Source organism: Paroedura picta, chromosome 6, assembly GCF_049243985.1.
Source record: "Paroedura picta isolate Pp20150507F chromosome 6, Ppicta_v3.0, whole genome shotgun sequence".
Lineage (NCBI taxonomy): Eukaryota > Metazoa > Chordata > Lepidosauria > Squamata > Gekkonidae > Paroedura > Paroedura picta.
The window spans coordinates 75440902-75454718 of NC_135374.1; the positions used below are offsets into that span (position 1 = coordinate 75440902).

The 13817-nt window shown below is 43.3% G+C and overlaps 1 protein-coding gene across 7 annotated transcripts in view; it reads left to right on the top strand.

Annotated features, from left to right (window-relative positions):
• The window catches only part of ADGRG2 (adhesion G protein-coupled receptor G2), a 72468-nt gene that overhangs the window by 42429 nt on the left and 16222 nt on the right, over positions 1–13817 (top strand). For 6 of the 7 annotated variants that reach the window (XM_077343112.1, XM_077343118.1, XM_077343113.1 and 3 more), the window contains 6 exons: positions 1718–1790; positions 3504–4024; positions 7043–7223; positions 8168–8324; positions 12102–12245; positions 12356–12475. In XM_077343112.1, coding sequence (XP_077199227.1) covers positions 1718–1790; positions 3504–4024; positions 7043–7223; positions 8168–8324; positions 12102–12245; positions 12356–12475 — 1196 coding nt within the window. The remainder of the gene's footprint in view (positions 1–1717; positions 1791–3503; positions 4025–7042; positions 7224–8167; positions 8325–12101; positions 12246–12355; positions 12476–13817) is intronic. The other variant, XM_077343116.1, reaches the window with a different exon arrangement.

The following is a 13817-nucleotide window of genomic DNA, read 5'->3' on the forward strand; positions in this document are numbered from 1 at the left end:
AAGTACCGGGCTGAGCACCGAGCCCTGAGGTACCCCGCTACTCACCTCTCTCCAGTCTGATGAAACACCATTGACAACAACTCTTTGAGTATGGTTCTCTAACCAATGCCCTATCCACCTGACTATCTGAAAATCCAGATTGCAGTCCTTCAACTTATCCATAAGAACATCATGGGAAACCTTGTCAAAAGCTTTACTAAAATCCAAGTAAATGACATCAACCGAATTTCCATGATCCAGCAAACCTGTTACTTGGTCAAAAAAGGAAACCAGGTTGGTCTGGCAAGACCTGTTGGAGACAAATCCATGCTGACTTCCTTTGATCACCAAATTGTCCTCCAGATGTTTGCAGATCACTCCCTTTAATATCTGCTCCATTATCTTCCCCACAACAGAGGTCAGACTCACTGGTCGATAGTTTCCCGGGTCATCCTTCCTCCCTTTTTTGAAGATCGGAATAACGTTTGCTCTCTTCCAGTCCTCCGGGACATCTCCAGTCCTTAATGAGGTCCCAAAGATGATGGACAAGGGCTGTGCAAGTTCTCTGGAAAGTTCTTTGAGCACTCTCGGGTGCATTTCATCCAGCCCAGGGGATTTGAACTCATCCAGTGCAGCTAAATGCCTCTCGACAACCTCTCTATCCATGTTAACCTGCCACCCAGACACTATCCTTTGGCTACTGCCATCTCTAGATGTGCCTAAACCCTTTGACCTGTGGGAAAAAACAGATGTAAAATAGGAACCTTAACAAAGTGTGAAAAACATTATTAATGTCTGTCAACTTTTACAAATGGTGTTACTCTATTTAGTTTGCTATGGGTTTTCCATTCGAAGTTTCGTCTATCCAAACAGTGATGGTCCATTTGGAGAGGGGAGGTTGCACAGCTTTCATTGCTCTTATGTCAAGAAAAGAAGCCCATGTTCTTGGTGATAAGCAAGACTCAGCAACGCTGCAGGAAGAGACACTGTCTGTCTGCACAGTGTAGGCCAGCCCTTTTATTTATTTATTTAGTCACTTGATTTATATACCGCCCCTAATTGCAACTTCTCAGGGCAATTTTTCAACCTTTTGACTGTGAAGGAGCCCCTGAAATACCTTTCAGGCTTTGAGGATTCTCGGAACTGGCCCAGAAGTGGGGGGAGAAGAAGGAGGTAGTTTGAGGCAGGAGTAGGCATTCAGGCTCCACCCTCTTTCCCAGGCATGGAAACCACACAAAAATGCCACCCAGAGGTAAGTGGAAGGGGCTGGTTCCCAGCTTTGACAGCAATGCTGGGAATAGCTTGTGGTTGAGTCCATTAAGGCAGGACAGAGGGGAAAGTCTGGGGAGCCTCAGGGAAGCTGTCATGGTGGGAGCCCTGGTGTAGGCACAGCAATACCATGACTCATGAGTGGGCAGCAACACCCAGAGCAGACCAATGATGTATTAGCTTGCACTGGGCCATAGAGGGGAGCACGTAGGTTTTCTTTTCATAATCAGTAGTAGAATTCCATTCCCACTATTATTCTACAATTGCAATAATGGACATAAAACTTAACTATAATTATGCATTTCATGTGACTTTCATGGAGTTTAATGACAACAATAGTTAATATTTCGTACATTGAGGGTAACTGTGTGGAAAACAATCATAGTGGGTGGGTTATGTGTAATCATCTCTGCTAGTAGGCAAATTAATGTGATGTTTGTTTACATTTCCTCTCTTGTTTAAACTACAGAGCTCTGTTGCTGTTCAACTTCAGAACTTTCTTCTTGTCCCTCAACTGTTGAAGACCTGCAACAACTACAATGGTAAGTGTGATATAAAAATAAAGCAACTTAATTTGAGGAGTTGGAGTGTATTCAGGCTAGGGGGTGGTTGTTATTTCTAGGCAATTGTGCAGTTCATTTCTCTCTGCATTTGGGTTCTATGAGTGTATAGCCTGATCCCCTATATGGTTTTGGTCTGCAGAGGAGAGACAAGTACTTAATAAAATGAAGCTGTAGGCAAATATTATGTCATTCCTTCTTGGCCCTTGGCCCTTTCTGGGAGTAAAAGGGTTGCTTTGGCCTTTGGAGGAAGACTCATCGACATCTGGTGACTGGATACCACCCAAGTTTCATGACTCAGGCCTGACTTCTTAACAGCAGCTGCCCAATGAAGGCCAGAATGCTGCAGCGGATAGCGTCCAGGTGACTCAGGTCCAAATCCTCATTGTGCTGTGGAAGCTGATTGGGTGATTTTGTTACATACTTTCAGGCTGACCCTCATCAACATTTGTAGGAATTTATGTAAGAGATCTAAAATCTGGGTAGATACCAAAGTGCAATATTTTTTTACATCAGAGTGATCCTGCCAACTGATGTGTTAGTATGGACCTATACTGTGATCAGGCTGTGACAATAGGAGCTGGGAGATAGCTCTTAGAATGCCTCTTTTCCTCTCAAGAATGAGGATTTGAACCTGGGTCTCGCAGATCCTAGTCTGACATCCTCATTACTACATATAAGATCTATAAATAATTTTATTGGTATAAATAACTTTTATCATGCAACTCAGAATCCCATAGTTGGAATTAAACTGTGGAAATTGTAAATATTAATTTAAAACTTCTTTCTAGGCCTCATGCATAGACAATTTTTTTCTTAATGCCTTGAAACAATATACGTGGGTAACAGAAATTCTTCATTCTTGGAATTGCAAACATTTAGAAATTATCTGTGGCTTTGTTTCAGTAGCTGGGACTTTCACCAGATAGTTGCAGGAAAACCTGCTTAAGATGGAGTCCAGAGAAATCTTAAAACTGATTCTTCCCCATGCTCAGGAGTTTTATAATCTGCCCCTCCCCGACCCTCTCTTACTTCCCCAATGAAAACCCTGTTCTTGCCCTTGAAGTTCCATAGCTAAAGTATAGCCAAAGCTATTGTGCTTCTTCTGGCTTGATCCTTTCTGTGGGACTGAACACTTGGTGAGTTGAATCACACTCACTCCTTTTTCTATTCCCCTCCAACCAGCAAAGGGTACTTTATAAACTCGGAGGATGTACAGGTGCAACCCCATTACAATAACCCTTGCTATAAATTCTGGAGGACATTTTATCACATTCAGTCATTTACTTACAACCTAACCCCCTTATAGAGTTGTTGTGGGGATAAAATGGTGGGTGGGAGGGGAAGGAGAACAAGCTATTTGGGGCCTCCATAGGGGAGAAAGGCAGGCTATAAACTGAAGCATGATGGAAATATTAGCAAAAAATCAAATATTTTTTCATACACAGATTCAATGAGAAAACTCTACATGTGCTGAGAACAGAGGTCACTTCTGTTTGTGCAAGAGCTCCATGAAAACCATTGAACCTGTGCAAACAGAAGTGCTAGCTGTGGCAGCAGAGGTTGTCTAGCATGTAAAGGACTTATTCATAGGTTCCAATCTTAAGTGTTATAATGTTTCTTTGGAACATTTTTGTTTCTTTGCCTGTGCAAGTTGTAAATACCTGTATAATTATCTCTGTTTCCCCCCCGTAGTGGTATGCAGACTGTTTCCTGTGCTGAATATAGTTCATCTGGCCCACCAGTATCAACTTTTGCTCCCTCTGTCATGCCTTCTAGCACTGTAACCCAGCCTGACACCCTTTCTCCCAAATCAATCACTATGTCTCCTCCAATGCTGACCACACCTATGGCGCACTCTCCTGCTCCCACTCAGAAGAAAGCTACACATCTTCCTTTCATCAAAGAAACCTCAGTGGTCCTTCCTTCTCCGCCTCCTACAACGTCTCCCAAAACAGTTGTTCTGTCTACTATTCCTTCTTTTGATGCAACCGCTACCGGCCTTTCTACTGAATTGCCGACCAAACTTGCTACTGCAACTTCTCTAGTAAACCAGCACATCATACCTACTACTGAAGTATTCTATGCTACATCTTCTGCCAAACCTACAACAGCAATTTTGCCATCTAGATCTTCCTCTTCACCTACCACGACCAGCACTTTTGACAACCATTCTAAAACCAATCCAACTGGAAATCCAGGTAAATGTATCCCAGGTAAGCTTGGGATAGTGATGCGGTTATTTGGTCTAGGGCTGATTGAAACATTCAAATTGTGCTGCTGCATGTTCTTGGAAATGTAACCTAGGCAGAGTCTGCACTTACTTTGTTTATTTCATTGTCAATCCTGTTGAATTCAGATCGATTTGAACTCGAGTCTTCCTCCCCCCCTCCCCATTGAAACAGGAAAGTCTTCTGCACGTGGTTAGGGAGGCTCAGAAAAGGGGGGGAAGCAAATGGAGACTCTTTCTTTGTTTTCTTGAAGGGGGGAGAGGATCCAAGAAGTCAGAGGAGGGAGGAAAAAATCCTTTCTTTTCTTGAAGTGGGGGGGACGAAGAAGGCACAAAGAAAATCCAAGACAGACAGAAGTTGAGAGAAATTAGGGGCTTCTCCTTTAAAGCAAGTTTGTCACATGACCACCTGTGGCCAATCATGGGATCTCTACCACAGACGAGAGCCCAGATTCAAAACAGTGCGATTTTAAAATATATTGAGCATTAAAAGCACTCTTTGCACAATAAAGGTAGGGTCACTCCGGATCAATCCTTCTTGCTGCAGAAGGAAAATTTAAATCACCCCAAATCAAAATGGAAATCGCATTCTGTGTAGAGGGCAGGGACTGAATCGACCTGCCGTTGGATTAAAAGCTCTGTGCAATTTACACGTTAGTGGAAGTTATTTGGTGTGGTTTGTTGCTTATTTGAATCCCTTGCAGTTTTGACATCTGCTCACATTGCCACAGATATAAAGAAGTAGTTAAGCCCGCTGTACTTGAAATATAGCGGGCACTAGGAGGGCTTCCCCACCCTCCCTCGAAGCCATCTCCCCCCCTTCCCACCCCAGACTCTCCTTGCCCCCTCCCGGCCCAATTTCCAGGCTTCGCAGCAGGGGAGAGAGCTGGGCCAGAGCATCGACCAGCTCCTTCCCTGGCTGCTAAACGCCCCCCCCCTCCCTGCCCAGGCTCTCCCAGCCCCCTCCTGGCCTAGCTTCCTGGCTTTGCAGCCAGGGAAAGAGCTGGGCCAGCGACCCAGCTCCTTCCCTGGCCGCGAAGCCGTCTCCCCCTTCCTCCCTGGCCAGGCTCTCCCCGCGCCCTCCCCGGCCAGCTTTCCAGTTTCGCAGCCGGGGAAGGAGCTGGGCCGGCGCATCTGGGGCGCACCAGCCCAGCTCTTGGGCCGGCTGTGAAGGCCTTTTCCCCTCCCCCTCCCCTGCCAGCTTCCCAGGGCCTGTGGGCCTACCTCACCTCTTGGCGGCCAGCACAGGAATGGCTGCCGTGGGGCGAAGGTAGGCCATGTGGGGGGGTGGGGGGGGGGGTTGGGAGGCGGTTGCTGGGCAGGTTGGCAAAGTGCAAGGAAAGGAGAAAGCCCTGTGCAGGTATTTATTTGTTTATTTATTGTATTTGGATACCGCCCTTCCCTGAGGGTAATTGCGGTTCACATGGAGGAGAAAAACAGAACATGGAACATCATATGTACAACATATAATTACCTAGCTCTACATAACATATAAATGGACTACAACAATAATAACAACATTGGCAATTGAAGGTAACATTGCCTTGCAGGGGGATATTGATCGCCTAATGAGGACACTGACAGCCATAATTTGGCGTAAAATATTTGGCCACAGCCTTTATTCAACATTGAGCATGGCAAGCATGGGAAGAGAAATTTGCCCTCTTGTGGTCAGCTGACCACAAGGTAGCCCCTCAACAGGTTGCATTGGCTATCCAGCCCAGAATCCTGGACATGGCAGGCTGAAAAAGGGGGGGGAGGCAACATGGAGTGACCCCTCCGGGCGTCAGCCTCTGTTGGGTTATCCTGCCTCCTGGAAATGCAAGCCTTCAACCAGGCTCTGCATCCACACAGCCCCTTAAGGGGCCCCCCAAATCTAGGGGAGGCCAGCGCGCAAGCTTGGCCTCCCCAAAATTGATCCTTCCCATGCTACACTTCTGCCACTGAGCCCAAATAGGGATATACCTCTTTGGGCTCCAGCCACCGCTCATTTTGCAGCCAATTCAAAATAGTGTGTTGGATCCCATGGAGCCATATGTACATGTCCCAGTCCGACAATTGCACCCCATCACTCTTATAGAGGGCCCAGAACTGCAAATGCCCTACTATGGGGGCTCCAATCAGTAACACACTTCCCAGCTCAGCTCTATACTCAGGCTTTACCTCCACCTGAGATCATGGAACTCTGGATGACAGGTGAAGGGGCCACACACCACCATGGACCATTCTTTGGTGAATGTCCAGCCAGCCCAGTGGGGCCTCTCGTGAGACTTAGCCTCTAGCAACATGGCATCCTAGCCACTCAGCCCATGCCAGCACACACCCTGCCCAGAGAATGCCAGTGCTGGGAGTTCTCTCCCACCAGCCAGGTCCCTGTCAGCGTTCCTCCCCCACAGCGGCAATGGACCCCTTTAGATGAGTCTTGGGGGCTTTTTCCATTTGAAATAACAGTTTGAACAGGTCCATGGGAGGGAGGTAAGGGGCCCCATAGATGTTGTTGATTTCAGTTGGCCTCAACCATATGCTTGGAGGAAGAGCTTCTTTTTGCAGGCCCTGTGGAACTGCTTTAGTTCTGTCAGGGCCCTGATCTCCTCTGGTAGCTCATTCCACCAGGTGTGGGCCAGGACAGAGAAGGCTCTGGCCCTGGTTTAGGCCAAGCGGGCATCTTTTGGGCCATGGATCCTAGCTGGTTAGTGATGGCAGAGCACAGGGCTCTTTGAGGCAGAGAGGCAGTCCCTGAGATACACTGGTCCCTGACTGCATATGGCCTTAAAGGTAATTACCAGAAGCTTTAACCTGATCCGGAATTTGACTGGTAGCCAGTGCAGCTGATGGAGGATGAGCCGAATGTGGGACCTCCATGATGTTACTATGAGGACCCTGGTCACTGTGTTTTGGACCAGCTGTAGTTTCCGGATCAAGGTTAAGGGCAGGCCTGTTTAGAGTGAATATGTAAATGTATGTTTGTCTAATATCCAGGTTATTTTTCTACTTTCTCTTGCAGAGCAAATATCTCCCAGTGTCACCAATGGCATTAATTCTTACTCTGTTGAGAACATAATAGCTGAAATGGAGAGGGCATTGTCTGCAGAGGAAATAGAACAAAAACATGCTGAAGAAATGGTGAACACCGTTAGTAAACTCCTGGATAATCCCCAATTGCAAATATCTTCATTGTCTAAACGGTAATTTCTTTTCATCCTGCTATGGTTTTATCTGTTGTACTATTAAGGCATATATTTTATCATTCATTTGAAATGCAAAATATTTTACTGAAACTAGTATCTTATGCTTACAACAGTGTATCTCTCTAGTAGCTTTTGATTATAGACTTCAAAATGTTGATTGTCTTCTGAATTTACAGAGATAAAGCAAGTTAAAATCTGGATAAGTAACTGTGAATTGGATGTAAGTGTTTCTCAATGGAAGAGATTTTAGCACCTTCCTCCTCACCTAGTAGCCCTTGCATTCCCTAGAAGCTGTTCATGAACCTCAGGAACCCAATGTTGAGGGTTGGGGAACATGGCAGATTGTTCTGAAGAATCCCTGACCCTCAGCAATGGCTTTGGGGGAAGGTGGTTCTGTAAATTCCATTCATAGTATATTATAATAACTTACAATAACTTTTACTTAACAGATTGGATGTGTATAGGGAATCTTCTGCCTGTTGTGTTTTTTTTTTTTGTTTTTTTGAGGGGGAGGTATTTTCCTTAACATTTCTGCATTGTCCCAGGCACCTTGCCCAAATAAGAACATGAGACCTCAATAATATGTTTAGCTAGATTATTTAAATAGATGATCAACCTCATAAACTATTAAAATACAAACATTTTTTAAGGGGCAGGCTGCTCTAGCCTTAGCATGGGCACATCTACCCTAGTTCCAAACATAGTCACCTATTACACCAACCATGTTTATCATCACCAGCACAGTGCTGAGAACTGCCAAGCTTCATCCCCCTCCCCTAATCCACGCTAAATCACTGCCGGGTTTAGAAATGAAGCTGCTCAGCACCCAGGCCCACCTTTGTTATCAGGTTGAAACAAACATAAAGATTTCCGTGCATTTGGTGTCAATTATATAGCACTAAAAATGCAATATGTGATCTTTTGCATTTTTATCTTACTAGAATAATAAAAATAGTGGATGCAATTGGTTTAAAAATGAACTTTGAGGCAGAATCCGTTAATTTGACATCTCCTTCCCTGGCTCTGGCAGTTCTGAAGATCAACAGCAGTTTCTTCAATGGTGTTTCTTTTGCTGTTGAAGATTCCTCAGACCTTCAGGTAAGCCCAGGATTTCATTTATTTTATCTTCATTTCAGTTCTTCAGATATTTAATGCTGCAGTGAAGTCAAAACTCAAAATGTACAAAAAAATACAGGATGGTAAGGACAGTAAAAAGCCCTGCTGGATCATACCTGTTTCCTTTGTTTCCAAGCATTTGCCTCTCAAGAAACAAGACACAAAGATCAAAGGTTGTTGCCCTCAGTAATCCTACACATATATTGTTTTTTACCATGGAGTCAACCACCATAGCTAAATAGGTCAACTAATGGCTATCATCCATTTGTCAAATCCCACTTTTAAAGCCATCTAAAATGGTGGCCATCCCCACATCTTCTGGTCACAATTTCTGTACTTTAATTATGTGGACAGGTATTTCTTTAGATGGCCCTGGGAGTTAGAGCCAGGCTAGAACTTCTGTAGAAGGAAGGGGGTATTATTTTTTTGTTAATTCCCCCTCCCTTGACCTTACTCTCTTGCTGTTTCTGGAGGGGGTGGATACTCTGTCTCTCCCAAGAGCAGCATTTGAAGGGCATGATTTCAGCAGGAGGGATAAAGGTAGAAAATCAAATTCTAATGAAACAAGTACCTTCTAATGCAGAAATTTTTGGTGGATCAAAGCATGAGTTCTAGTATGAAAGGAGAGGAAGAGAAAGCTCATTGCTCATTTTTCTACATCAGACAGTTTTCTAAACTTCTGTGATATTCCCCCTCTTGTTTTTGTATGGTTTCTATCCGAAGGCAGGAGAGTCTGACAACCAGGTCCTCTTTCTTACCCCAACTAGCTATTTTCTCTTCCCTGCTAAACTCAGTCTGTTGCTTCTTAATTCACTAGGTGTGATATCTCCTCTTTAACTGGATTCTGTGGTCCCATCCTCATCAAGCCTGTCTTTGGTATCCTTCTACTTGTTCTACCTGGGAGACTATAAAAGGGAAGCTATTTTTGCTTTCCTTCCCTGCTGCCTGTCTCCCTGCTGCACCTCTTCCCTTTGCTGCTCATTACTGCCTCTTAGCCACTTCCATTCTGGCCTTCCCCAAATCCAAACCCAGCCTTGCCTTTTGACCACACCTGTCCCTGCTGCTGTCTCACTCCCTACTTGTTCTCAACTGTGTTGGAATTATTTGCCTGTGTCCTAGCCACCTCCCTCTCCTGGTCTTCCTTGACTGCAATTGTACTTCACATTTGCTAGAAAACTGTTTGGTACCTGCCAAACAGCACAGAATACATTTCTACCCCAAGCCAAAATCCAGTGCACTTTGGGGTAGAAAAAGTCCTATAAAACTGGTTTTATTTGGGATGACAGTAGGGATGCCAGCCCCCTAGAACAGCCTTTCCCAACTATTATACCATTGAGAAATCCCTGAAACATTCTTTAGGCTTCAACTAACCTCAAAAGTGGTACCATTGTGCAGAATATGGTTGGGAAGCATAGCTGTGAACATGCCCACCTGGGGCCCCTCCCCTCCCCTTCCAGGCCCATCATTGGCCATCTGGGGAGAGGGAGGCAGGTCAACATGACCATGTATCACCCAATACATGTTTAACCAATTTTAAACAAATATAAAAATTAACTCCCATCCATTCGAGAAACGCTTCCAGGGCCTTCAAGAAACCCCAGGGTTACATGAAATCCTGGTTGAGAAGCCTGCCATAGAATTACAGTTCATCTCCAGACTAAAGAGATCAGTTGTCCTTGAAAAAATGAATTCATTGGAGGGTGGATTTAATGTTATTGTACCCCACTGAGATTTCTGTCTTCCCAAAGCTCCATACCCAAAGCGCCAAGAATTTCCCATCCGGGATATGGTAACCTTCCTCTCCATCTCCCACTGGTGCCCAAGGGGGACCTAGCAACTCTGGATGGCAGAAATAATTGTATTTCATATGTTGACATGAAACATAATGTTTGGATTCACACCTTTCCTTTAGCATACTGAATAACTCACACCAGTATGAATAACTCATTGCTACAGCAACTAGAATAACTATAGTTTAACTCTAAGAGATTCGACAACTCATTATAAATCTCATTAAAAAATAAAAAATTAACAATTTCTAATATTTGTGTTCCTTGGAATTTTGTTGGAGTTCCTTCTACTCCACAATTATATCACTCTGTGATGAAGTACATATTCTCCACATTGTCAAGAAAGGCTGTTATCTCTCCAGAACACTAAACGTGGTTCTCTGGGTTAGAGTTTTCTTAATAAACACTTCTTGTTGGGTTGTGGGGTGTGGGTTACTCCCTTAATTTGTTGAATGGATTTGGTGTAGCTAGCTATATCAAAGGGAAAATGCATAAATTTGTAGGGTGGTTTTCTACCCTGGGTACTTTTTAGTTCACAGAAAAGAACTGGTAAATAGTATCTGGCTGTACTATTGGAACATATTGCTATTGTATAGTTGACAATGTCATTTAAAAAGTTCCTTTGAAGTTTAAAAAAAAACATGAGAGATGCTAATTGTGGATCTCTGATGTCACATCTGGAGCACAAATACATGTTCTGTTACTTCAGATCCCTTTGCAACAATTTTTTACACAGCACAGCCACTAAAACTGAAATTTTAAGAGGGAAACAAGCATATCAGGCTCAGATAACTCAACCTGTTTTCACATTGAAAATTGGTCTCCTAAGATGCTCTTGGCTCTAATGTGTGGGAAAGGACAAATTTGGATAAATTTGGATGAAGAACAAATTTTCCACCTCTGGTTTGGGAAATACCAGGGGGTTTTGAGGTTGGAGCCGGGGAAGTGTAGCTTTTGAAGAGGAGAGGAAAATTAGCAAGGTATAATGCCGTGGAGCTCACCTTCCAAAAGCAGCCATTTTCTCTAGGTGAACTGATTTCTTTTGCCTGGACATGTAATAGCTGGTGATCTCCATCCACAACCTTGTGGTTGGCAACTCTTACCACCACCTCCCATGTGTGATGCTCCAAGTGTGATATTTTCCCCATCACAAGCCATCACGGGTCAGTTAACTGCATGCATAAAAGGGACTGACTAGATTGTCTCTTAAGGTATTGAATAAATACACCCAATAGCATTAAAAAAATTGGGGGGGGGGGAAAGAGCTGCTAAGACTGCTTTTAAAAATATAGGCCATGAACTTATGAAGGCTGGTGTAATGGTTTCCTTTGTCACGAAGTCTGCTTCTGTCTGACTTCCTCTTACAAGCATTCTTTTCAATGCTTATGTTTATATTTATGTGGATGCTAGAAATCAGGTGAAATAACGATAATGGTTAGGGTGTGGTAGGATGAGATGGGTGGGGTGGGAAAAGGTTAGGAGCTTTAATTGTAGTATGTTTTAAATTTTGACTAGGAATGTTTTAACTATTTTGTAAACTGCCCTGAACCTGCTTGCAGAGAGGGATGATCTATAAATCTAATAATCATAATTAAAAAGATTTATGCTCTTGAATTGTTTAAGGATGTCATATTTTTAATTTCATTCCGGAAGCTATGGAAGTGGAAATTTATCATTTGCCAAACACAATTATGTGTTCTTCATTAGGAAATTTCTTCAGTCATGATAATGATTTCTGTTACATGTGAAATTGACTATGGATGATTTTGTCAGCTAGACTGAGTATATCTGAACATGGAACTGGTTACCCCTGCCTTAGAACTGATTACTGTCTGATTATTATGGGCTGTGTGTCTTATTCTGGTGTACTTACATGCCGGTGCTGTTGTTCAGCTATAGACTAGGCGAATCATATAGCCATTCTTCTTTATTTTGCACCCAGAGTTATTTTGTCTCCTTTTAATTGCAGGTTGCATTAGGAACTCAAGCTCCTACAAACAGTGTTGGAGCCATTTCAATCCCATCATCAATAACAACAAATTTGTCCTCTGGAGACAGAAGTTTGGCTTCTAGAATTATATTCAATTTTTATGAGAAGACAACTTTGTTCCAGGTAATATTTATGCAGTCCGAACACTTCTCATTCACTACAGAGTATTGCTTCTGGCTCTCCTGTTGCAGACCAAATTTATCCAACTCAGCTGGTTTCTTTTAAAACTTCAGGATCCGTCATTGAACAACGCATCTCTGATCAGCAGTGTTATATCGTCGAGTGTTGCTAATCTCACAGTTACTAACTTGAAGATGAACGTTACTGTCACTCTAAATACGAAGCTTATCCAGGTATAACTGGAATTTTGATATCTTAGAAACTTCTGGTATTTGCCTTGTTTGAAATCTGCTTTAGGCTAACCTGATCTCATCCTGCTACTCTTGTGCAACATTTAAGTGTTTCTTCTCCACTTGAACACCTGAATACACTTAATTTTCATGCGCTATTAACTAATCACCTTCTTTAGTTTACAGTTACAGTGGGATGCTTACATTTATTTTGGGCAATACCATAGGGTATTCCTTGCTGTCCTCTATTTTTCTTCAATATGGAAAGCCATATTGATGAGATTAATAAACTAAAGCAAAAGTCCATTCTATGTAGACCATGTGTACTTCAGAGGGTATTTTTTAAAGGGTGCACGAACCCTTGTAAATAGCTCCTCCCTGTTACCTTTCTGATTGTTCATCATCAGGATGACCGTTGAAGCTCTTGCATATTTGCAACAGTAGAGAAAAAGAAATAAGTGCAAACTTTGTGGTTTGGAAGACATGCAACTACTAGACCCCAGTCTCTGTGGACGAGGCCCACTTTCTAGCCTTCTGCTTATTCATTCTGGAGAGGTTGGAGCACAAAGAAGAAAACCTTCTGCCCCCTTTCACTCCTTAGCTAAAATGAGCTTCTGGCTTATTCTTTACACATGGTTTGGTAAAGTTGTGAACTTTGCAAGTTTAGAGGAAGCAAGATCTCATGGCATATGGTAAAATCAGAGATATTGTTATTGAGGGGAATAATCAGTCCAAAGAAGCAGTCACAATAATTTCAAGCACATAGAAATAGGCACACCTGGGACTGTCATCATGACTGGAGAAAAACAATATCCTGTCCTTTTAATAGAGACTTCATGCATAAAGATGGGCAACTGAAGCACTTCATGGCATGGAGGTAAATAAGCGCATCATTACTTGATAAATAATATCCTGTTAGGCGTCTCTTAAATGGTCAGGACATTCTTTCTCCAGGTGTCTGGGAAACACCAGCAACCAAGTACTAGAGCACCCACATTAAGATGCTGTGCCTACTGTACAAGCAGGGAAGACAAGAAGCCAAAAAAGAGCAAAAAAGCTAAAGCAGTGATTTATAGTTAACTATTTAACCGGGCTACCAGGGGAAAGATCCAGATATCTACCACATTTGAGCAGCCAGTAAATCCAGAGGGAAAGGCACAGCTAGGCTTCACATGGCAGGACACAGTAAAGGCTAAGCATGCTGTAATCTGATTCATGACCCAGGGAACTGAGGAGGAGTAAGAGAAAAGCAACTTACTTGTGCCAGCGACAGGGCATTTTCACAGGTACCACACAGATGCCACACTGTGATGCCGGAAGAAATGCATAGAAACTTCTCCATGGA